This window comes from Esox lucius, chromosome 11 (assembly GCF_011004845.1).
Source record: "Esox lucius isolate fEsoLuc1 chromosome 11, fEsoLuc1.pri, whole genome shotgun sequence".
NCBI lineage: Eukaryota > Metazoa > Chordata > Actinopteri > Esociformes > Esocidae > Esox > Esox lucius.
The window spans coordinates 4,878,017-4,903,882 of record NC_047579.1 but is presented as its reverse complement, the minus strand read 5'-3'; the positions used below and the strand labels follow the sequence as shown (position 1 = coordinate 4,903,882).

Genomic DNA, 25,866 nt, shown 5'->3' with positions numbered 1-25,866 from the left:
GGAAGGGAGTGGAGGAAAGAAGGGAAGGAAGGATGGAAAGATGAAGAGAGCAATGGTCATGAGTTATGATTGATGAATATCTGGTGGTACTTACAGTTACAGCTTAATTGTAGAGAGGTATCAGATCTTCAACAGGCTCCTTTTTTACTTCAGTCAATTATTATGTAGACTGAATGGAGTCCATTTTTAATAAAAGTATTTATTTTAGGGCTATGTGGTATTATCTGTGTGTTTCTCTTGTGTGCCTAGAGGCCCTAGCTATTGGGTTGTATATGTGTTTGTGTGTGTCAGTGATGATCTATATGGTATGGGTAATGGCTCAGAATGGGACAGTATGAAGGAGGTGGACAGTCTAGACAAGTGACAGCCTCAGAACAACAGATTCAATCCAGTTAAAAGTCACGTACACTGAAATCACCATAGGCTAGCTGAGTAGCAGCCAAGGCAGTCTCATCTGAACTTGAGTTCAGCATATCAAATATTTAGTTCATGTTAAAGTGCAAACAACATAATGCTCTAACCAGCATGGTATCCAATTCATTCTACACATCCACATCAATATTCAGGTGTGTCCATTAGTGGTTAGGGTTAGCTTCACATACCCTGGGACTACTGAGGGGGCTGGAAGAAAGCCCTGTAGACGCTCCGCTGACCGATCGAGACCTAGAGGACAAAACACCACCATCAGTATGTGTATTCAAAGTACATTTGTAGGTGTGTGTTTGTGCGCGACCCGTGTGTAGAGGCGTGTGTGTCTATCCACGTCTAACCTCTGACTGTGTGCAGAGGTGTCCAGCGCCCTGCGCGGGGGCGTGGGGGAGCCCTGCTCTGTCACACTCAGCACCTCCAGACTCTTTCTCTCCGGCCGGCAGCGGCCATGACGGGTCAACATGGGGGAGTCCACCCGCTTCCTCGGCGGATCTGCTGGGAGACCTTGGAAAGGTTAGAATCCAGAACCCAGGTGGGTACCGGAAGTGTTTAGTAGCTCCTACATATCATTCCCACTTTCCAAAACGGCAGACCAGTTTGAGTTCGCTGTTAGATGACCTCGGTAGGGTTTGGTTCCAGGACCTTTGTTTTGATCGGAATGGCAGGTTGCTGCTTTATTGTAGTTGGTTTCACAGATGCAAATAACTGGATCCAAGCTCGAAATCTAATTATTTTGGAGAATGTTATGTTATAAAAATACTGTAGTCTATAATGTGATGCCATTATAAATATTAATATTAACATGTAAATATTAATCTTCTTCCATATGCTGTCTCTACAACATCAGATTTTGTAACAATACACCCCAGGGGCCCTGGACAGTTTCATACTGTGCCCATGTGCACACATTAGTCAATAGAAGCAATTTTGATCCAAGTACAAATCTGAAAAATATTGCATTGAGTGATCTTTGTCCATATATGTTGCATATCACGTTTTAGATTAGATTCAACTTTATTGTCATGGAATAGTACACATACAGTACAACGAAATGCAGTTAGCATCTAACCAGAAGTGCAAATAGAAGAGGGTAGAAAAAGTATATTTTATTACAAGTAATTAAGTATATGTATATTACAAGTGGAATGTGTAGATGTGCAATGAAGGCAAATGCAGTACAAATGACAATACTAAATGTGCAATTAAGGCAAATAGAGGAGGGCAAGTGAGTATTCTGATTGTATTATTATTTCTATGTACATTTTCCAACTCCAGACCATATAAACCTGAATGCTCATTTGATTGAATCATTTTCAGGTGACATGTATTTGTGTAATGAGGGAGGGTGTGGCCACAGTGAATAACACCTTATATCAAGGTCTGCATAATTACTAGGCAGCTTCATGACCTCAGGTAAAATGGGCCAAAAAAGAGGTCTGACACTGAAAAGTTTTAAAATGCAACACTTTTGAAATAGTTAAACTATTGACGCGTGACCACTGGACAATCAAACGTTTTGTTGCTTATAGTCAACTGGGGTGCAAAAAACGCATGAAGAAAAAAAGACGCAAAGGAACTGCAAAAGACTTGAGAATAATTAAAGGTGAAGCTACCAGGAACCCATTATCCTCCAGTGCCACCATATTCCAGAAATACAACCTACCTGGAGTGTCCAGAAGTACAAGGTGTCAAGTGTTCAGAGACAAGAGGCCAAGGTCAAGAAGACTGAAACACGACCACCACTGAATAAGATCTGAAATGTACTGTATAGATTGGGCCCGTGGCTGGATCACTCTTGATGGACCAGATGAATGGGCCCGTGGCTGGATCACTAATGGACACACGGCACCACTTCACTCAGGCGCCAGCAAGGTGGAGGAGGGGTACTGGTATGGGCTGCTATCATTAAGGATGAGGTAGTTGGACCTTTTCCGGGTTGAAGATGGACTGAAACTCAACTCCCAAACCTACTGCCAGTTTCTGGAAGATACTTTCTTCAAACAGTGGTACAGGTAGAAGTCCTCAGCATTCAAGAAGCCATGATCTTTATGCAGGACAATGCTCCATCACATGCATCCAAATACTCCACTGGCTTGGCTAGCAAGCAAGGGTCTCAAAGATGCCCGAATAATGACCTGGCCCCCTTCCTTACCTGACTTAAATCCTATTGAGAACTTGTGGACACTTCTCAAACATGATATTTACAGTCAGGGAAGACAATACACATCTTTGAACAGAATTTGTGAGGCTGTGGTTGCTGCTTCACCTAAAGTTGATCGTGAACAGACCAAAAAACTGACTCCCTGGATGGAAGGCTCATGGCAGTTATTGAAAAGAAGGGTGGCTATATTAGTCACTGAATATTTTTGAAAGGACAAACATTTTAATTAATTATCATTTTGTGTTACTTGTTTGTTACAATTACTTTAAAAATGTAGAATAAACACGTGAGTTGGGAGAAATATTTTTTTAATTAGTTCCCTATTTATTCTGAACACCAATTGTTGGCTGATAATTCTGCACTTATGTGTTCCCCTGAGAAAGATCAAAATTCCCTTTTCCTTTGTTAAACATTCAGGTTTGAGGTTCAATTATATTTTGGATTGACTGAGAGCATTGTGCTGGTTGATGGTAGGTGGGCAAATCGTTGGTGTCATGGATGTGAAGGGTCCCTGATGATCCCGTGGGCCCTGTGCAGACACGGCTTCCGCGGTCTGTGATGGCAGGAAGCTGGGCACCGGTGTGGTTTTCACCACTCGTTGCAGGGACTTCTGGTCGGCTATGGAGCATCTGCTAAACCACACTATGTTGCAGTTAATCAGAATGCTCTCGATGCAGCGGTAAAAGTTCACAAGGATCTTGGAAGACAGACAGGCCTTCATCAGCCTCCTCAAAAGGTAAAGGCACTGTTGCACCTTTTTGACCAGAACTGAGATGTTGAGGGTCCAGGAGAGTTCCTCAGAGATGTGAACAACCAGGAATTTGAAGCTGGACACACTCTCCACCTTAGTACCATCCAAAATGGGCATGGCTGCAGCTTTTAGACTTCCTGTAATCCACAATGAGCTCCTTGGTTTTCTTTGCGTTTAGGGCCAGACAGTTGCCAGGTTGTTGTCAGCCCACATTGCCACCAGGCACGTGCCCTCCTCCCTGTAGGCTGACTCATCATTTTCCCTGATCAGGCCCACCACCATGGTGCAGTTCAGCGTTAATGGCTGGCTCTTTGTTGTCCCTGATCAGGCCCACCACCATGGTGCAGTTCAGCGTTAATGGCTGGCTCTTTGTTGTCCCTGATCAGGCCCACCACCATGGTGCAGTTCAGCGTTAATGGCTGGCTCTTTGTTGTCCCTGATCAGGCCCACCACCATGGTGCAGTTCAGCGTTAAGAACTGCCACCTTAACGTGGTGGAGGGGTTTGAGTACCCGAGTGACCCTAGGAGCTATGTTGTCTGGGGCTATATGCCCCTGGTAGGGTCTCCCAAGGCAAACAGGTCTTAGGCGACGGGTCAGACTAACAGCGGTTCAAAACCCCCTTAATGAAGAAAAACATTTTGAGTACCGTGACGTCGCCCGGTATGGCGCAGCCGGGGCCCCACCCTGGAGCCAGGCCCGGGGTTGGGGCTCGTATGCGAGCGCCTGGTGGCCGGGCCTTCCCCCATGGGGCCCGGCCGGGCTCAGCCCGAACGGGCGACGTGGGGCCGCCCTCCTGTGGGCTCACCACCCACAGGAGGGACCATAAGGGGCCGGTGCGAAGAGGATCGGGCGGCAGTCGAAGGCAGGGGCCTAGACAACCCGATCTCTGGACACGGAAACTGGCTCTAGGGACGTGGAATGTCACCTCGCTGGCGGGGAAGGATGAGGTTGAGAGGTTCCGATTAGAGGTAATCGGGATCACCTCTACACACGGCTTGGGCTCTGGAACCACACTCCTTGAGAGAGGATGGACTCTTCACCACTCTGGAGTTGCCCATGGTGAGAGGCGGCGGGCTGGTGTGGGTTTGCTCATAGCTCCCCAGCTCTGCCGCCATGTGTTGGAGTTTACCCCGGTGAACGAGAGGGTCGTTTCCCTGCGCCTACGGGTCGGGGATAGGTCTCTCACTGTTGTTTGTGCCTACGGGCCGAACGGCAGTGCAGAGTACCCGACCTTCTTGGAGTCTCTGGGAGGGGTGCTGGAAAGTGCTCCGACTGGGTACTCTATTGTTCTACTGGGGGACTTCAACGCCCACGTGGGCAACGACAGTGACACCTGGAGGGGCGTGATTGGGAAAAACGGCCCCCCGGATCTGAACCCGAGTGGTGTTCAATTATTGGACTTCTGTGCTATCTCCTCAATCCCGCTGACACGTCTTCCATTGAGGAAGCAGAGGATGAGGGCTCAGAGGTGGACTCGTCCATCACCCGGGCTGAAGTCACAGAGGTGGTCAAGAAACTCCTCGGTGGCAAGGCACCGGGGGTGGATGAGATCCGCCCTGAGTACCTCAAGTCTCTGGATGTTGTGGGGCTGTCTTAGTTGACACGCCTGTGCAACATCGCGTGGCGGTCGGGGACAGTGCCTCTGGGATGGCAGACCGGGGTGGTGGTCCCTCTTTTTAAGAAGGGGGACCGGAGGGTGTGTTCCAACTATAGGGGGATCACACTTCTCAGCTTCCCCGGGAAAGTCTATGCCAGGGTTCTGGAGAGGAGAATACGGCCGATAGTAGAACCTCGGATTCAGGAGGAACAGTGTGGTTTTCGTCCGGGCCGTGGAACACTGGACCAGCTCTATACCCTCTACGGGGTGTTGGAGGGTTCATGGGAGTTTGCCCAACCAATCCACATGTGTTTTGTGGATTTGGAGAAAGCATTCGACTGTGTCCCTCGCGGCATCTTGTGGAGGGAATATGGGGTCCTGGGTCCTTTGCTAAGGGCTGTCAGGTCCCTGTACAACCGAAGCAGGAGCTTGGGGAATATGGGGTCCTGGGTCCTTTGCTAAGGGCTGTCAGGTCCCTGTACAACCGAAGCAGGAGCTTGGTCCGCATTGCCGGCAGTAAGTCAGACTTGTTCCCAGTGCATGTTGGACTCCGGCAGGGCTGCCCTTTGTCACCGGTTCTGTTCGTAATTTTTATGGACAGAATTTCTAGGCGCAGCCAGGGGCCGGAGGGTGTCAGGTTTGGGGACCACACAATTTCGTCTCTGCTCTTTGCAGATGATGTTGTCGTGTTGGCCCCTTCTAACCAGGACCTTCAGCATGCACTGGGACGGTTTGCAGCCGAGTGTGAAGCGGTGGGGATGAAAATCAGTACCTCCAAATCCGAGGCCATGGTCCTCAGTCGGAAAAGGGTGGCTTGCCCACTTCAGGTTGGTGGAGAGTGCCTGCCTCAAGTGGAGGAGTTTAAGTATCTAGGGGTCTTGTTCACGAGTGAGGGAAGGATGGAACGGGAGATTGACAGACGGATCGGTGCAGCTTCTGCAGTAATGCAGTCGATGTATCGGTCTGTCGTGGTGAAGAAAGAGCTGAGCCGCAAGGCGAAGCTCTCGATTTACCAGTCAATCTACGTTCCTACTCTCACCTATGGTCATGAGCTTTGGGTCATGACCGAAAGGACAAGATCCCGGATACAGGCGGCCGAAATGAGCTTTCTCCGCAGGGTGGCCGGGGCGATCCCTTAGAGATAGGGTGAGAAGCTCGGTCACCCGGGAGGAGCTCAGAGTAGAGCCGCTGCTCCTCCACATCGAGAGGGGTCAGCTGAGGTGGCTTGGGCATCTTTTTCGGATGCCTCCGGAACGCCTTCCTGGGAAGGTGTTCCGGTCCCGTCCCACCGGGAAGAGACCCCGGGGAAGACCTAGGACACGCTGGAGGGACTATGTCTCCCGGCTGGCCTGGGAACGCCTCGGAAGAGCTAGAGGAAGTGTCTGGGGAGAGGGAAGTCTGGGCATCCCTGCTTAGACTGCTGCCCCCGCGACCCGGCCCCGGATAAGCGGAAGAAGATGGATGGATGGATGGATGGCTGGCTCTTTGTTGTCCCTGATCAGGCCCACCACCATGGTGCAGTTCAGCGTTAATGGCTGGCTCTTTGTTGTCCCTGATCAGGCCCACCACCATGGTGCAGTTCAGCGTTAATGGCTGGCTCTTTGTTGTCCCTGATCAGGCCCACCACCATGGTGCAGTTCAGCGTTAATGGCTGGCTCTTTGTTGTCCCTGATCAGGCCCACCTAGCCTTTTCCATGGTGCAGTTCAGCATTAATGGCTGGCTCTTTGTTGTCCCTGATCAGGCCCACCACCGTGGTGTAATTTTTTGCCATCTTGATGCCCCTTTTCAGGTTGGCCCTGGATGAGCTGTAGGCCTCCGCATCGCCGGATCTGAAAGCAGCGTTGTGTGTCTTTAGCAGTTGTCGGATCTCTCTGTTCATCCACGGCTTCTGTTTGGAGAAGGTCTTTATTAGCATATGGGTGGGGACATTGTTGCAGTTCTTCCATTGCTAGATTAGTACTAGCATCCAGGGGAATGTAGACTGTCATAACAACAATAGATGTAAACTCCAGAGGGAAGTAAAAAGGCCTGCAGCTAATCATCAGGTATTACAGATTGGTTGAGCAATGACTCCCGGTTAAGTTAGTGTTTGTACCATGTTTTGTTTACATAAATGCACAGTCCACCACCTCTGGTCTTACCGCAGTCCACTTCAATCTGATCTGCTCTGAAGACATCGCGACCATCCAGCTCAGTTATGTTGTTGTTAAGCCACGTTTCTGTGAAAATCATGACACTGCAATGCATAATCCATTTTTGTGAGATGATTCTCAGACGTATTTTGTCCATTTTGTTCCCCTGTGACCGTACGTTAGCGAGGAAAAGGCTAGGTAGTGAAGGCCGATGGGGGACTAGCATTAGTCTGCCCCAGGTGCCTCCACGCTTCCCACGATTCCGCCTCCGGCACCACAAGCTGGCAATGCGTCTCCCTGGGCATCCTTACGATCTCCGGTGGGAGGTGGAAGTAAAAACTCTTCCTGTTTATTGTGCTCTGATGTCTAGGGGTTCTTGTTGGCTATATTGAGTGTATGCTAGGCTGTACTGAGTGAATAAGCTAAGAACTATTAAGGAAATCAATTTGCAAAAAACAGGTAGACGCTGAGCCGCGCGATGCACATGCACCGCCGTCTAGGTTACATGCAAGTGGTTCATTTGGTCCCAGAAGAGTAGGAGTTATTCAGCAAAAGCAAAATGGTTATGGAATCTATCATGGCAGACTTGTTTAAAATATTACGATTCTGTAAATGTTGCATCTCTATGGCAAAACACATCCACATCTTGTCTAAATAGGGTAATTGCTGTCTGGGATACCACATCTCACGTACGTGCATGTGTAACAGAAACCAATCCAAAGTTGTTTATAATATATTATAATAAAAAGCTATTTCTAAGCTATGTCTAATGTTGTTCAAAGGTTTTCTTTCTAACCTATGTCGTTCCTGGGTGGCAGATCTTCGTCCTCACAGCTAGGGTAACGCTCCTTCCTGTCCAAGAGGAGGTAGTAGATCATCTTCTCCTGGTTGTCTCTGAGAAAGACAGAGAGTAAAAGAAAGAAGGAGAAAATGAGGATGTTAGATGAAAAGAGAGACGGTGAGAGAAAAACAAAGAGAGGGAGGGGAAAGTGACTGGCCACAACTGGGTTAATATCTGACCAAAATACAACTGTTTTCTAAACAACAACTGGGTTAATATCTGACCAAACTGTTTTCTAAACAACTGCAGAGTATTAAAAGTATAGAAACTGTACACTCCGAACAGTGTAGTCAATAGAGCAGAAAGCGAACATGAGAGTCGGAGGGCCAATCGTGAAAAGAGTAGAAAGAGGTATTGTTTATATCTGTGTTCCTGTTTCTGCTTCGCCAGAGTGATGTAATGTGTTGAGAGAGCAAACGAGAGGGAGTGCGAGAGAACGAGAGACACACAGACGCCAGGCAGAGGAGACAAGAGGCAAGAGGGGGCCCGGTCCAAAGAATCTGCAGTGGCTTCCTTTCCTAAGTCCTAGGTTTGAATAGCTAACTACACAATGCATGCTTCTTTCTCCTGAGAGACAGATAAAATGCTAGAAGAAAAGGGGAGCAAGAGAGAAAGAGAGAGGCCGGACTAGAGAAGGATAAAGACAATTTTGAAAGGAATTGATTTGTCAGAAAGCAAGAGAAAGAAGTGGATATAGTCAAAGAGAGAAAGACAGAGAGAGAGGGGATGGTCCTATTGCTAATTCAAATAACCAGGGGCCAGCCACACCACGAGAGAGATCAGGAGTTAGTTTCCGCAGCAACCAGTGACACTCCTCGCTGCCCCGGCCAGCCCACTCCTGGTTGCCTCGTCAAGGAGACGCTGGGACACTCACTCTTCACACTGCAGGTCCTGGGTCAGTTTGCCCCGGTCTCTGAAGCAGCCCAGAGAATGCATGCTGTCCAGTACATCGGGGTCCAGCTCAGTCAGCGACACAATCCTCTTCACACACACACGCCTGGGAGGGGGCTGCTCCGGGCAAGGCTCGTTACGACCGCCACTATGGAGGAATACACGGAAATACACAGGAAACATAAAAGTCACTGATTATCTCTTCCTCTAGGCAGAAAGAACAAGAGGGACTTTTTAAGAGGATATAAAATGCAGTAAGACTTACAGATACCAGGAGTGTTTTTGTATTGCTTCTAGCTGTGAATGAAGACAGACAGTTACTTAGAAGGGAAATACACAGGGACAGATGTGGAATATTAATTTCATCCACATGTCATTGAATGAACTTCTTGTAAACAGAAATGCAAACATGCAGTGCGTTCAAGGCCTATAAAGGCTTGTAAAGTCTATCATTTTCACTTATGAATGTCAGTCTTGATTTGCACTGAATAAAAATGGATCAACCCCAGTTACTAAAATCCCTAATTTCCACTTAGAAATGTCAGACTTGATCTGCCCAAATGAATAATAATCCACATAACAATTGACATCTCCCGTCGCTGCAGGATTTCTCTTCCTGCTGTGTAAAACTGGTTCAAATAAGGTATGACCTCTATGTAGTCCTACTTCTAATCACTAGAGGCAACGTCAAGTGCTTTCAATACAGGCCCCTCAAACTGCAAGAATCTCCCTCACCCCTCTATCCATCTCCCTGTCTCTGTCCTCCCTCTCTCTGTCCTCCCTCTCTCTCTCCTCCCGGTCTCTGTCCTCCCTCCCTCCCTCTCTCTCCTCCCTGTCTCTGTCCTCCCTCCCTCTCTCTCCTCCCGGTCTCTGTCCTCCCTCCCTCTCTCTCTCCTCCCTCTTTCCTCCGTCTCTCTCTCCTCCCTGTCTCTGTCCTCCCTGTCTCTGTCTCTCTCTCTTCCCTCTCTCTCTTCTCCCTCTCTCCTCCCCCTCTCTCTCCTCCCTCCCTCTCTCTCTCCTCCCTGTCTCTGTCTCTCTCTCCTCCCTCTCTCTCTCTCCTCTCTGTCTCCGTCTCTCCCTCCTCCCTCTCTCTCTCCTCCCTGTCTCCGTCTCTCTCTCCTCCCCCTCTCTCTCTCCTCCCTGTCTCCGTCTCTCTCTCCTCCCCCTCTCTCTCCTCCCCCTCTCTCTCCTCCCCCTCTCTCTCCTCCCTCTCGCTCTCCTCCCTCTCTCTCCTCCCTGTCTCCCTCTCTCTCTCCTCCCTCTCTCTCTCCTCCCCCTCTCTCCTCCCTCTCTCTCTCTCTCCTCCCTCTCTCTCTCTCTCCTCCCTCTCTCTCTCCTCCCCCTCTCTCTCCTCCCCCTCTCTCTCCTCCCTCCCTCTCTCTCTCTCCTCCCTCTCTCTCCTCCCTCTCTCTCACTCTCTCCTCCTTCTCTCTCTCTCTCCTCCCTCTCTCTCTCTCTCCTCCCTCTCTCTCTCTGTCCGTCTCTCTCTGGGAGTCTCTTTTCAAAGTTGACCTCAAGGGCTGGCGCTCCTTTGTCCCATCATCCTCCCTCCCCGGTCGCTCCTCCATGCCCGCCCGCCCGCCCTCCATCCTAACCCTCTCTTAGGGTGCCAGGTAGCCAAGTGGTTAGATTCATTAGACAAGGAACCAAAAGGTTGCCAGATCGATCCCTGAGTCGGCCAGATAAAAAGAAAAATTGTACTTCTGCCCTTGATTAATATAGTTACTCCCAATTGTGCCTCTTGTGGAGGGGTTGGGTTAAAAGGGGACGTTCCATTTCAGTTGGACCTTGTGTGCAATTGACTGCAGTAATGTAATCCTTAATCCTAATCCCTCTCATCTCTCATTCTCCCCCATGCGTACCGTAAGTCTCTTCTCGGGGTCAACCTCGATCATGCCTTTGAGCAGGGCCTGGCAGTCTGGGGGGATGAAGTGAGGCATATGGAACACTCCGCTCTTCACCTTCTCAAGGAGCTGACGGAGGTTATCATGGTCAAAGGGCAGCGCTCCCTACACACACATGCACACACACGTGCGCACACACACCCGGGGTAGGAGAGGAAAAAGGCGGCATTACAGTGAGACAAGAACAATAGGGATGATGCTTTGTCTAACAACGTCTCAAGGTTCACCTCCAAACCTATTGTATGTTTTCAAATGTCGTACACAGGTTTTCTTTCCAACCTACTGTATGTTGTCTAATGCTGTCTAAAGATTTTCTTTCTAACCTATGTTGCCTAATGTTATCTAAAGATTTTCTTTTTAACCTACAGTAAGTTGTGTAATGATGTCTGAAGGTTTGCTTTCCAACCTCCATATGTTGTCTAATGTTGTCCATAGTTTTTTATTCTAACCTTTATCTTGTAAAAATAATATGCTGTCATAAGGATGTTGGGAAGAATGCTTTGGATGAAGAAATATGGCTAAAGAGACGGGAGAGAAAATTATGAAAGCAAAAGATGAAGAGAAAAGAGACGTGGAGGAAAGAGTGAGAGGACGAGGTTCTTACCACCAACAGTGCAAAGAGGATGACACCACAGCTCCAGACATCAGCCCTGCGGCCATCATACTTCTCCCCCTGTTACACAAGAGGACAGCCTTAGACTACTAGATCAATTAAAGATTAGAAACGAAATATGGGACCCTGAATAAATGAACGAAACGTGTGCCATGTCACTTGTACAGAAACAACTATTGTTACTTTTACAGAAAGAGACAGTTGAGACAAGTGCAAATAAAAGGAAGGAACGTACCCGTATCACTTCAGGACATGCATAGTGTGGAGATCTGGAATCATTCAGAAGAAACAACTGATTGTTATGACCTACATTAACACACACGAGGACCGCCGCCTCACCACAAACAAGCGTGTGTGTACACACGGACGCTCACACACACACCAGACAGATCCCACCAAGACAGGTCGCAATATTCAATATTTGTCTAGATTCTCAGGGCTGGATATTCCTTTCAAAACTGACCACAAGGGTCATTAGCAAGACCATTGAGAAGTGTGTAAAGTGCAACATCCAGAAAGCCCTCATACATGCTTTCTGTAAGCAAATGTGAGTGGATAAATACAAAGGGCAGCACATGCCAAGCAGGATAGCAGGACAAAAATGAAATCGATTAAGAATTCATGAGAAAAAAATTGGCTTCATTAGTTTGGACAAGGTAAAGAAAACAACATATTGTGAATTGCATTGTTCTGTGCTGTAGCAGTTAATTGAATTCATGAAAATACTATTTTGTAAGCTTTCAACTGAAGATTTCTACCTGTTAATTGTATTGGTAGAAAAACAAGAATTAAGTTCTACAAATAAGAAGTTACCATCCTAGAGTCGTGTACTCCTTACACATTTTTATTGCGATAAAGGAACAAATGAATATACCGTTATATATATTGTTTATATATATATATTGCTGATCTTTTTCAGTTGCCCAGCCCTACATCAAGCTGTCTTTTTTTCAAACCTATCCCGAACCTTAACCCTCAGCTCACCAATGAAGGCCCAAACTAAACCGTCAAAACTCTACAACTACGGCCAAACATCCAAAAAAGGAAGTCAAACTGTAAGATCTTGTTGCATACATGTACATGTAATCACACACACGTGCACACCCCCTCTACTCACCCACAGCTAGTCTCTAGCAGGCTGTCCCCCACCTGCAGGGAGGCCATGCCGAAGTCAGCAATGCGGATGTTGTTCTTCTCATCCAGGAGCAGGTTCTCAGGCTTCAGGTCTCTATGACTAAACACAAAGACAGGCAGACCAAACAAACAGGTTACAGAAACGTACGGTTGATTCCGTACATTGATTATTTTTGTTTTGTTAACCTCTCCAAAATGGTAAACCAGTTTTAAATGGGCTGTTATTGCAACTGTGACATAGTTATTAAATACTGTTAATATTCTTTGTATTGGCTGTTTAATAAAGTATATTAAAGAATGTATTGCTGTAATGTATGAAGTGGCTGTGAATACAATATGTTTCTGTAAGTAGTATTTATGTAGTGTTCTGACAATATATATTGGCTGTGAATACAATATGTTTCTGTAAGTAGTATTTATGTAGTGTTCTGACAATATATATTGGCTGTGAATACAATATGTTTCTGTAAGTAGTATTTATGTAGTGTTCTGACAATATATATTGGCTGTGAATACAATATGTTTCTGTAAGTAGTATTTATGTAGTGTTCTGACAATATATATTGGCTGTGAATACAATATGTTTCTGTAAGTAGTATTTATGTAGTGTTCTGACAATATATATTGGCTGTGAATACAATATGTTTCTGTAAGTAGTATTTATGTAGTGTTCTGACAATATATAGTAGCTGTGAATACAATATGTTTCTGTAAGTAGTATTTACAGCAGTACTCGGATGTGTTCACACCTCTTGGACTATTGTTACAACATGAGATACAAATGGATTTAATTAGAACTTTTTGCCAATGATCAACTAAAAATAAATCCATCAATGTCAAAGTGAAAACTGAAATCTACCAAAAAATTTAACAAATGACAAATACAAAACAGTAAATAAGTGATTGCAAGTCTTCACTGCCTTTAGTCAGTATTTGCCAGAGGCACCTTTGACATTAATTACAGACTTGAGTTTATAGTGCCCCCCATAAATATTTGGAAAGTAAAGTCAAAATATGTATTTTTGCTGTGCACTCAATTAAGATTAATATGAGGCAACACTACAGATTGTATTTCTGTCAGTTTCAACACTTACATGTTTAACCAACTAAGAATAACAGCACTGTCAAAGTTTCATCCCTCCAATAATGTTAGCATAAGCAGTGGTGTCGTTAGGCCTGGGTGTCTGGGGCTATAGCCCTGGTTCTTTTATGAACAGCCCCGGATCTCAAATTGACCCAAAAAATTATAATAATAAAGAAATTGCTCCTGATCCATTCATCTATAATTTAGATTGTGCATTAGACAATGTAGACGTGTAGGCCACTAGCGTGTGCATTGAAAATGTCCGCATGTACATTCAAAACCCTGTACTTTCTGTTCCGGGCGGGGCGGTGGGGAATAGCTAGGAATGTCAGGCACATTCATCTTCATTGATGACGTAAAGAATGATGGAAGCAGAAAGAATTCAGAATTTTGGCTACCAATGAACATGAAAATGCCATCAGACTGGGTGACGCTTCACAATGCAACAGGACAAAGGCCCAAAACACACTGTTGACGCAATGAATGAGTTCAAATCAGGAAAAGACTGGCCAAGTTAATCACCAGATTTAAATCTGAATGAACATGCATTTCAATGGCTGAAAAACTGAAATCAGAAACTCCCCAAAATGACCAACAGCTTAAAATACCTGCAGTACAGGCATGGCAAAGCATCTTAAAGGGTGATACCAAGAGTTTGTTGATATCAATGGGTGGCAGGTCCCTACTGTTACTGCATGCAAGAGATTTACGAGTAAATACTAACTTTTATAGTTCTTGCATTTATAGCGAACACATCTATGAAATAACACATGTGGAAACATATAGCAAACCAAAAAATATTAAACAGATCTAAATGTATTTCGTATTGTAGATCCTTCAAAGCAGCCACCCTTTGCCTAGATGACAGCTTTGCATTCTCTTTGTATTCTCTCAACCAGCTTTGATAGGTAGTCATCTGGAAAGCATTTCAATTAACAGGTGTGCCTTGTTAAAAGTCATTTTTAAGAATTGATTTCCCTCTTAAAATGTTTCAGCTAATTAGTTGTGTTGTTACAAGGTAGGGTTGTTATACAGAAAACCATCATTATGTCTGTTCTGTATTATGGCAAGAACAGCTGAAAAAAGCAAAGAGAAATGACAGTCCATCATTACTTGAAGGCATGAAGTTGAGTCAATCTGGAAAACATCAAGAACTTTGAAAGGTTCTTCAAGCCAGTCACAAAAATCATCATGCACTATGATGAAACTGGCTGTCATGAGTACCGCACAGAAAAGGAAGACCCAGAGTAACCTCTGCTGCAGAGGATACGTTTTCTAGAGTTAGGCCTAAATTGTATTTACTGCACCTCAGATTGCGTTCAAGTAACAGACACATCTCAACATCAACTGTTCAGAGGAGACTACATGAATCAGTGAATTGCTGTAAACAAACTCCTACTGAAGAACACCAATATTAAGAAGAGACTTGCTTGGGACATTAGACCAGTTGAAATCTGCCCTTTGGTCTGATGATTCCAAATTTGAGATTTTTGCGACCAAACATGTCATTGTAACATACTGTGACATATGTTGAAACATCCAGAAATAAGAGGTTACATTTTGTACTTGTGCCTCACATCAATCTTTTAATCATATATTAATTTGAGTGCAGAGCAAAAACAGCAATTTTGACTTCACTGTTCCAATACTTATGAAGGGCACTGTATTGGGATGAAGTTTCGACCAGCATTGCGCATCTGGACACAGCAATTATAGCAATTTTTTATTAGCAAAATTGCTCAAGCTCCATTATTTTTAACTCTTTAAACATATTGTCAATTGGATTGAGGTCTTTGGCTGGGCCACTCCAGGACACGGTCCTTTTTGTTTTTAAGCCACTCCAGTGTGGCGTTGGCTCTATGATTGGGGTCACTGTCCTGCTGGTAGATGAATCCCTACCCATGTTTTCTTTCATACTTCAGAAGGTTTTCTTCCAGGATTTCTCTGTACTTTATTGCATCCATTTTACATTCTGTCTTTACAAGCTTTCCAGGCCCTGACGCAGAGAAGCATCTCTATGGCATGATGCAGCCACTACCATGATTCATTTCAGGGTTTTTTTTTTACCAAAAAGCTAGATTTTGCATTCAACTCCTAGTTAAATCTATTTTGATTTAATGCTGTAACACAATAAAATCTGGAAATGTCCAAGGGTGTGAATACTTTTGAGAGACACTGTATGTAGTGTCTTGACCACATAGAGTGGATTTGAGTACAATATGTATGCATGTAGTATTTCTGTATTGTCCTCACCATATAGAGTGGCTGTGAATACAATATGTATGCCTGTAGTATTTCTGTATTGTCCTCACCATATAGAGTGGCTGTGAATACAATATGTATGCCTGTAGTATTTCTGTATTGTCCTCACCATATAGAGTGGCTGTGAATACAATATGTATGCATGTAGTATTTCTGTATTGTCCTCACCATATAGAGTGGCTGTGAATACAATATGTATGCCTGTAGTATTTCTGTATCGTCCTCACCATATAGAGTGGCTGTGAATACAATATGTATGCCTGTAGTATTTCTGTATCGTCCTCACCATATAGAGTGGCTGTGAATACAATATGTATGCATGTAGTATTTCTGTATTGTCCTCACCATATAGAGTGGCTGTGAATACAATATGTATGCATGTAGTATTTCTGTATCGTCCTCACCATATAGAGTGGCTGTGAATACAATATGTATGCATGTAGTATTTCTGTATCGTCCTCACCATATAGAGTGGCTGTGAATACAATATGTATGCCTGTAGTATTTCTGTATCGTCCTCACCATATAGAGTGGCTGTGAATACAATATGTATGCATGTAGTATTTCTGTATCGTCCTCACCATATAGAGTGGCTGTGAATACAATATGTATGCCTGTAGTATTTCTGTATCGTCCTCACCATATAGAGTGGCTGTGAATACAATATGTATGCCTGTAGTATTTCTGTATCGTCCTCACCATATAGAGTGGCTGTGAATACAATATGTATGCATGTAGTATTTCTGTATCGTCCTCACCATATAGAGTGGCTGTGAATACAATATGTATGCATGTAGTAGTTCTGTATTGTCCTCACCATATAGAGTGGCTGTGAATACAATATGTATGCATGTAGTATTTCTGTGTCGTCCTCACCATATAGAGTGGCTGTGAATACAATATGTATGCCTGTAGTATTTCTGTATTGTCCTCACCATATAGAGTGGCTGTGAATACAATATGTATGCCTGTAGTATTTCTGTATTGTCCTCACCATATAGAGTGGCTGTGAATACAATATGTATGCATGTAGTATTTCTGTGTCGTCCTCACCATATAGAGTGGCTGTGAATACAATATTTATGCCTGTAGTATTTCTGTATTGTCCTCACCATATAGAGTGGCTGTGAATACAATATGTATGCATGTAGTATTTCTGTATTGTCCTCACCATATAGAGTGGCTGTGGCAGAAATCCAGGGCTGAGATAATCTGTCTGAAGAACTTCCTGGCCTCTTTAGGCGTCAGTCTGCCCTTCTTCACCAGGTAGTCGAATAACTCTCCACCGGAGACATGCTCCAACACCAGATACCTAGGAGGGAGGTGGAGGGAGGGAGGTGGAGGGAGGGAGGGAGGGAGGTGGAGGGGGAGGGAGGGAGGGAGGTGGAGGGAGGGAGGTGGAGGGAGGGAGGTGGAGGGAGGGAGGGATACAAATGAGTTTAATCATACAACAATATCAAACTTATTCACTCACATTTGTACATGCTTAGATTGATATTTTAGTTTTCTCATTGTTCACTGCTGTAACATCACCCAGACAGTTTTTGTGTCTAAGGGAAATTCCTGAGCTTTTGTGCTAGAAAATAAGACTATACAGCCTTTTTTGGCAATACAAGTATATCAGTATCTACACTCTAGATTATGTTCACTATTACAATAATAACATGAACGACATGTAGAACAGTGTATTTGCTGTTTTGGGATGTTTGAGTTAAATAGTTTAAAATATCCCTTTTATGTTCATAATGGAGGTTAAGTGTTTGGATGCTCACACTGATGTATAACCCACACAGAGATTTGTTTCTTTGAAGAGTTTCTTGGGGAACATTTTGAAGCACATTGTTTTCTGAGTTTTTAGTGAATCCATCTACTACCACTAGAATGGCTCATGCCAGTAACTTTGCCAGCCATAAGCTCAGGTAAAAAAAACTGTCTGGGTGATGCAAAAATAAAAGTCCTTTAAACATAGACATACACTCTCACACGTTCTGATGTCTAACAGCTTAAACACGTATAGGCCTGTTCATATACTCACACGTTCAAAGCAGTACCAATTCCCACATGCGTACACATACATTCACACATACAAGTGTATTAGTATATTATTAAGTGTTAGCGCAGGGCAATTCCATGGGGTGATGCTGAGACTGATTGTTCACTTTAAAATGTATGTTAGGAAAAAAACAATAATGGCAAACAAAAAGCAAACCAGGACCGCGGTTTTTTCAACTTTTCTACTTCAATTGACTATTTCACAAAAACAACTTTGCTTGAGGGATAGCGCAGTTCCAATGTTTGGTAACAGAATGACGGCACAAGCAACACAAACTGTCAAGTCTGTTATCAAAACGTTATGCCTGCACTCTCCTTTGGGTAAATGTGCTTTGGTTACATTTTCAGAATGTTAAATGCGGCCGTTGCGCTTAGAGTTGGTGCAGTTCTTCAAACTTTTTTTTTTACAGTCATCGTCTGTTTGTTTGACAATTTTTGAAAGCAAAAGTTGCCCTCCGGTAAAAGAGACTGCCAGAAAGATGTGTCAGGAGAAAGGAGAGTGACAAAAGAGGACAGTATACTCACAGGTATTTGTTATTTTCATAAACGTCATGCAGCTTCAATACATGAGGGTGCTCTATTAGTTTTAGAATAGCTATCTCCCTCTCCACCTGAGGACAGACAGGACCAACAGAAAGAAAGCAGGTAAAGAGGGGAAGACAAAGAGAGAGTGAGAGAGTGTCAGTGAGCGAATGGGAAAGAAAGTAGCTTGTTTAGCAACAGTGCGTTGTCGATACACGCCGCCACTACTCCAGCAGTTAGAATACAAAGAAGCAAAGAGCTAGAAAAAAGCTGATGGTATGTTTGTAGAGCAATACATTCATTGTTAACGACTCCATGCTGGGCTGATAGCGTCTCGTGGCTCATTACTTTCCCAGTAAGTTGCCTTCAGAAGGACAGACTCCGAGAGCGTCTGAGTCCATAATAGGGCCCAGTTCCCTGGGTAGTGCACCACTTTTGACAAGGGCCCGTGCTCTGGTCAGAAACGCTGCATGATGTAGGGAATAAGTGCTTTATTTGGGACGCAGGCAACTGCTCTGGGTTCATACCTTCATAAGGACCGACTCAGACAGCTTCTCTCGGTTCACAATCTTTATGGCCACCTTCTGTCCCGTAATACAATGGACCCCCAGCTTTACCAAACCTGGGAGAGGCGTGAGAGGGAGGGCAGAGAGGCACAGTCAGACCGAGGTGGAGAAAGAGAGAGATAGAAAGAGACGAAGACAGAGACAGAGAGAGAAAGAAGAGACAGAGATGGAGAACCAGACAGACAAGGATGAAGACAGAGACAGAGAGAGGATGGAGAAAAAGAGAGTGAATGAAAAGAGACAGAGATAGAAAGATGGAGACAGAGAGAGGCCAAATAGAAAATATGACAGAAAAAACTTTGAGTTGCCCTGCTTGTTGCAGGTTCCCTTCACTTTCAACACAGCTCACATCTTATGAATTAGTGACAGTTAACAGTTATAATTACTTCTTTTGAACACTGTTTTGTTCTCGTTCATTACAAATTTGTTGCAGTTGAGAGTTACCTTGATTTTCAACAAGTAAAAAAGAACCGGACCATACAGGAGACTGGTGGAACATGAACTCACTCATACCATTATTGACGTGACTATGCAGAACATAATGGCCTAATTCACCAACTGCAGTCTGCACATCCAGCATCAATCTTACAGTTCAACCAGTTCAATCCACTAGACGAGGCAACACTCGTCTGTGTCCAGTGCAGACATCTGATACCACAAAACATCAGTGATAAACCACAGCAGGTGTAAAGAAGCAGAATGCCTTAGTGCAAGCATGTCACCATGTTCAACTCTCCAAGGTCTGTTGGAAGTTGCTGTGATATAAGACAAGGTCTTGAATACAACGGGATATCAAAAATATACATAAGAGTGGGGGAGGAAGTATGCTCAGGAAAAAGTGGTTTTGTGATGGTGTGTTCCAGAAAATAGGTTATAGGTTTAATCTTGGTTTGGTTCAATCTGCCAGTCAAATCCAGTCTCCACCCATCCAGAATGCCACTATGGTGGAGAGGCATGTAACTCCGCGGTAAAGGTCTGGTTTCCTGGACACAGATTAAACCATAATCCTGGATTTAAAAACACTTTCAATGGAGAACGGACGTTCCATACAGTTCCGCCGGAATAGGCTTAACCTGTGACCGGGAAACAGCCCTTTATGTTGGAGTAACAAGAGGACTTGTCTGTACTGCATCATCAATGAGATCCAAACCTCAGAACATGGTCCATTCCATTTATTAATTCACAAAGGCTGCAAGCACACATTCACACACGCACACACAGAGGCAGACAGATGAAGACAATTACTCTAACAATAATATTAAATGCAATGCACATGTAAAACCTGAACCAGCATGTTTCAAGTAATAATAATGCTTTAATATCTCAACAATATTTGACATGACGAAACATTCATTTGAGTTGCTACAAGGACTGACAACAGACAAATATCAATAGGCCTACCCTACTGAGGACATATTGTACAGAGGTGCACATACAGCGGACTCTCAGACCAATTGTTTTTGTCAGCCTACTACATATCAATGGTTAAGTGTGATCTATTCATCTACAGTGCATTGATAAGCATCTATTGCGCGTGATGGTGACTTTAAAGGGAGCGGTGCATGTATGCTTACCTGTCTGCCCCTTCCCAAGCGTTTTCTCCAGCCGGTAAGGCCCGACGTATTGGGCAGGCTGACCTACGGACAGCTCCTTGCTAGTCATGTTGTCCGTGCGCTGAATGCAAAATTATGCGATAAGGAGATCAACTCAATGTTTTTTCAAGAGGAATTGATATCTATCGGTCCTCGGGGCAGAACGACACCGCCGTAAAGACATTACAGACGCTTAACGATGTTGTCACCGGGAGGGATAGAGAGCGGTTGAAATCGTGATGGCAATTTCGGGGCCTAGTCTCGACTTGGCTACTCCCATGCACTTGCCTTGTTCTCAATGCGGCTATTGCATATATTTTCAGTTATAGAAATTCAACCTCAGCTTGATTATTATCAACGAACGTGAATGCGCTTCCCAAATAGCTTATGGTAAATCGAAAAAATTAGCATTGATTAAGCAGGAATAAAAAAAAAGGAGATGTTACAAAGTGGAAGAGGGAAATCCGTAGGGCGATATTCACCGGTGCATATTGGAGAAGTCCAGATAGTTTTTATGCATGTCAAGTATTATAGTAATTACCCTACAGCAACAACAATACAATAAATGTAAGCTAATGTAAATATTATTTTATAGACTGCTGTAAGCAGCTTGAATAACCTATCACAAACTGTTTCATCAGAAAGGCTCCATATAACGGCAAGATTTAACACAATTCTGCGTCTCATTGCCTAGATTCGCTATAGCCTACTGTCATCAGTGATCCTTAACATCTTAATGGATCGTTGTCAAGAATCGTATAATGTAACATACGTTAGAAATGATAGCCTACTTCTCCCTCCAGCGCTATTCTGGTCTGTAGACTATGTATGCCTTCTCCTCAAGCCTATATTATAATATTCCGTTTTTACACCCTCAAAGGGGTGGTTTTCCCAATATCCGGTGCACTCTTCGGATTATCCCAGGGCCTGGAATCAGGAACTAGAGGGGAACAGCGCGTCAAAACAGCCACCCTATATCCGCACCCGACTAGCCTTCTCCCAATCTGAATTCCCCAGTCAACGTCTGTCAATAATTTCACCTTGCGTCTCTGTTCAGGCAAAGCAGGTGTTTTTTTCTTTTGAGAAAAGCTCGTTTTCTCTATTATGTAAAATGCTCGACTGAATGGGTACAATACATTGTGGTTCTAGAAAAAAAACAAGCATCTTTAGCGTTGTAGGCTACTCCTCCCTCAGTCTCCCTAGCACTCTCCTCCCTCGCCGTCTAAATTACAACATCCGTTCTTGCGCTTCTACCGCCTCTGTTTGAAGATTCATCCTTCATCGGACTCCTTGTGCAGAAAGACGTAGCTTCAGAAGTGATTCGAAAATATGTTATTGTTGGTCGAATGTCTCTGCATTCACAATCCGTCACGGGATAGTCTCCCATCTGGCCGCAAACCCCGTTTTGTTTTTTCTCTCTCCCGTCTTTCTCATCCCATACGGCAGCATCAGCATCCGGGTTCCGTTAGCCAACCCCTCCCTCTCTCCTCTCTTCTCTAACCCATCCTTTTTCTAGTCTGCTTCTCCGTTGTCTCTCTTCTGCTCACTGACATCTGTATTCAAAATGTTGTTTCAAATATGTTTTATGAGAGGCAAAAAAACATAAATTCTGGAACGTATGTAGAAGAATTACCCTAATTGTCCATAAAAACAATCGAACTATATATAGGCCATATAAACTAAACGATAACAAATTCAGACTCCAGAAAATCAATTTGAAAAGAAAAAAATATACGCATTTTTAAATGTTAATGTAGAATGGAATTGAATCAATACAATACAAAACACCAACAAACCGATTTATTCGCTTCACGTCAATACAATTCATGGTCCAAAATTTGCATTCCAGTTATTTTGTTTCATGCGTGTTCTACTGTATTAGTAGGGATTACAAGTTTTATTTTGTTCTATAAATCTGCATCTCCTGTCAGATTGATTAATCCTATATTTTTTCGCTTATATGGTCTGTCTATTTTGTCTTTGAAATAATATAATTTTTACATTAGATGCAAGCTTCCACAGTCCTAAGCTGTTTTCATATTAAAAGCCTAGTATGTTCGGTATATTTCCACACCGAACGCAGTTCCACATTTGTACACAGGGCGACAGTACTTGTCCATAATGGTAAACTCACTTGACAGGACGTAACTATTTCAGCACCCAAAGCCGTAGCACAATATGAATTTCCTTGCATAATTTAATTCGATGATATTTGATTGACTTACTGGGCCAGTTATTATTTGACGAAGCTATGAATTATTCAGGTGCCCAGAGTATAGTGTATGAGTGACACAAGAATTCAAACAGTATAATTTACAGTGGTTAAATATGAGGAGACTGTGTACAATACATTGCAGACAGTATATTTACAGACAGTATCAAGTAAATCCTGTTAATTTGTATAGTCTACAAATAATCCTCTGCAATATTAGATTCAGAAGGGTTTTTGCTCTTTATGCCAGTCAGGTCAAGCATGTGTAGACAATAGCTAATCATGCTATGCTACAAGTCATTTTATAATCTTAATTTGAGGAAAAATGTAAGATTTAGTAACCACAATGAGACTGTGATCTTGAGATGAGAAGAATTAATGTTAGCAGGATATGCTGGAAGCAGCACTGAGTAACCAAAAGTCTAGCATAAAAAAAATATAATCCTGCTAAAATGTATCATTACTTTTCCAAAATATCCCTATAAATATGCCTAAATCGTGCCTAAAAACAATGGGACTCAATCATTAAACCATTTATCTGAAATTAGAAAAGACACAGGACAGGTAAGAAACATCTCAAATCCAAGAGGAATGGAAAAAAGTTTTCACAGATTTTATAAATAACAACCATGTTCCCAAAAAAGATGGGAAGCTTTGTTAAATGTAAAAAGAAACATAATGCAATAATGTGCAAATAATTTAAAACCTATTTTCAATAGAAAATAGTACCAAGACAACATAACAATTGTTATACTGAGAAATGGTTTTGTTTCTTGAAAAATATATGCCACTTTGTATTTGATGCCAGCAACACGTTTCCTAAATCTGTGACCGGCAACAAAAGACTGGAAAAGTTGTGTAATGCTAAAAATACAAAACCTGATGGAACATCTCACATCTAATTATGTTAATTGACAACTAGTCAGTAACATGATTGGGTATAAAAAGAGCATCCCAGAAAGGATGAGTTTTTCAGATGATGGGTTAGTAGTTCACCACTCTGTGAAAGACTGCGCAGGCAAATAGTGCAACAATGTACAGTAAGAATAACATTTCTCAACATAACATTGCAAAGAGTTTGGGGATTTCATCATCTATGGTAAATAGTATCATTAAAAGATCCAGAGAAATCTCTGTACACAAGGCACATATTCAAAAACCAATAATGGATGGCCATGATCTTCAGGCGGCACAGCATTGAAAACAATATGATTCTGTAGTGGGAATGCTAGCATGGGCTCAGAAACACTTCTGAAAACCACTGTCTATGAACACAGTATGTCGCTGTATTCCCAAATTCAAGTTAAATCTCTACCATGCAAAGAACAAACCACATACAGTATCGCACAAAAGTGAGTACATCCCTCACATTCTTGTAAATATTTGAGTATATATTTTCAAGTAACAACACTGAAGAAATGACACTTTGCTACAATGTAAAGTAGTGAATGTACAGCTTGTATAACAGTGTAAATCTGCTGTCCCCTCAAAATAACTCAACACACAGCCATTTATGTCTAAACCGCTGGCAACAAAAGTGAGTACACACCTAAGTGAAAATGTCAAAATTCAGCCCAATTAGCCATTTTCCCTCTCCGGTGTCATGTGACTTGTTAGTGTTACAAGGTCTCAGGTGTGAATGGGGAGCAGGTGTGTTAAATTTGGTGTCATCACTCTCATAACTCCCTCATACTGGTCACTGGAAGTTCAACATGGCACCTCATGGCAAAGAACTCTCTGAGGATCTGAAAAAAAGATTTGTTGCTCTACATAAAGATGGCCTAGGCAATAAGAAGATTGTGAAGTCCCTGAAACTGAGCACTGTGGCAAAGACCATACAGTGGTTTAACAGGACAGGTTCCACTCAGAACAGTCCACCAAAGAAGCTGATGGTCCTTGCTCAGTGTCATATCCAGAGGTTGTCTTTGGGAAATAGACGTATGAGTGCTGCCAGCATTGCTGCAGAGTTTGAAGGGATGGAGGGTCAGATGATGCAAAAGAAAGTCCCCAAACAGTTTGCTGAAGACAAGCAGACTAAGGACATGGATTACTGGAACCAGGTCCTGTGGTCTGATAAGATAAACTTGTTTGGTTCAGATGGTGTCAAGCATGTGAGGCAGCAACCAGGTGAGGAGTACAAAGACAAGTGTGTCTTGCCTACAGTCAAGCATGTTGGTGGGAGTGTCATGGTCTGGGGCTGCATGAGTGCTGCCGGCACTTGGGAGCTACAGTTCATTGAGGGAACCATGAATACCAACATGTACTGTGACATATTTAAGCAGAGAATGGGCCGCAGGGCAGTATTCCAACATGATAACGACCCCAAACTCAACTCCAGGACGACCACTGCCTTGCTAAAGATGCTGAGGGTAGAGGTGATGGACTGGCCAAGCATGTCACCAGACCTAAACCCTATTGAGCATCCTCAAACGGAAAGTGGAGGAGCGCAAGGTCTCTAACATCCACCAGCTCTGTGATGTCGTCATGGAGGAGTGGAAGAGGACTCCAGTGGCAACCTGTGAAGCTCTGGTGAACTCCATGCCCAAGAGGGTTAAGGCAGTGCTGGAAAAAGATGCTGGCCACACAAAATATTGACACTTTGGGCCCAATTTTGACATTTTCACCTAGGGGTGTACTCACTTTTGTTGTCAGCGGTTTAGACATTAATGGGGGTTTGTTATTTTGAGGGGGCAACAAATTTACACTGTTATACAAGCTGTACATTCACTACTTTAGATTGTAGCAAAGTGTCATTTCTTCAGTGTTGTCACATGAGAAGATATACTCAAGTATTTACATGTGAGGGGTGTACTCACTTTTGTGAGATACTATATAAACAAGATCCAGAAATGTTGCCGCCTTCTCTGGGCCCAAGCTAATTTAAGATGGATTGAGGTGAAATGGAAAACTGTCTGACGAATCAAAATGTGAAATTCTTCTTGGGAATCACGATGTCTTCCGGACTAAAGAGGAGAGGGACCATCCAGCTTGTTGTCAGCACACAGTGCAAAAGCCAAGAATCCGTGATGGTATGGGGATGCATTATTGCACATGGCATGGGTAATGTGCACATTTGTGAAGGCACCATTAATGCTGAATAATATATACGTTTTTGAGCAAC

At 43.7% G+C, this 25,866-nt stretch overlaps 1 protein-coding gene across 6 annotated transcripts in view; it reads right to left on the bottom strand.

Annotated features, from left to right (window-relative positions):
- si:dkey-16p21.7 (serine/threonine-protein kinase BRSK2) overlaps positions 1–22,256 on the bottom strand; it is a 33,277-nt gene extending 11,021 nt beyond the window's left edge. The window contains exons 1-13 of one of the 6 annotated variants that reach the window (XM_029123744.2): positions 20,516–22,256; positions 18,903–18,997; positions 18,379–18,464; positions 16,973–17,113; positions 12,439–12,555; positions 11,557–11,590; positions 11,313–11,381; positions 10,667–10,813; positions 9,070–9,101; positions 8,788–8,952; positions 7,869–7,966; positions 771–924; positions 603–663 (exon numbers count right to left, since the gene is read on the bottom strand). In XM_029123744.2, the coding sequence (XP_028979577.1) occupies positions 603–663; positions 771–924; positions 7,869–7,966; positions 8,788–8,952; positions 9,070–9,101; positions 10,667–10,813; positions 11,313–11,381; positions 11,557–11,590; positions 12,439–12,555; positions 16,973–17,113; positions 18,379–18,464; positions 18,903–18,997; positions 20,516–20,603 (1,287 nt within the window). In that variant the 5' untranslated portion in view covers positions 20,604–22,256. Of the gene's footprint in view, positions 1–602; positions 664–770; positions 934–7,868; positions 7,967–8,787; positions 8,953–9,069; positions 9,102–10,666; positions 10,814–11,312; positions 11,382–11,556; positions 11,591–12,438; positions 12,556–16,972; positions 17,114–18,378; positions 18,465–18,902; positions 18,998–20,515 lie in introns of those variants that run through there. The other 5 variants (XM_029123745.2, XM_029123743.2, XM_029123748.2 and 2 more) reach the window with 5 other exon arrangements.
- Positions 22,257–25,866: the final 3,610 nt, after the last annotated feature.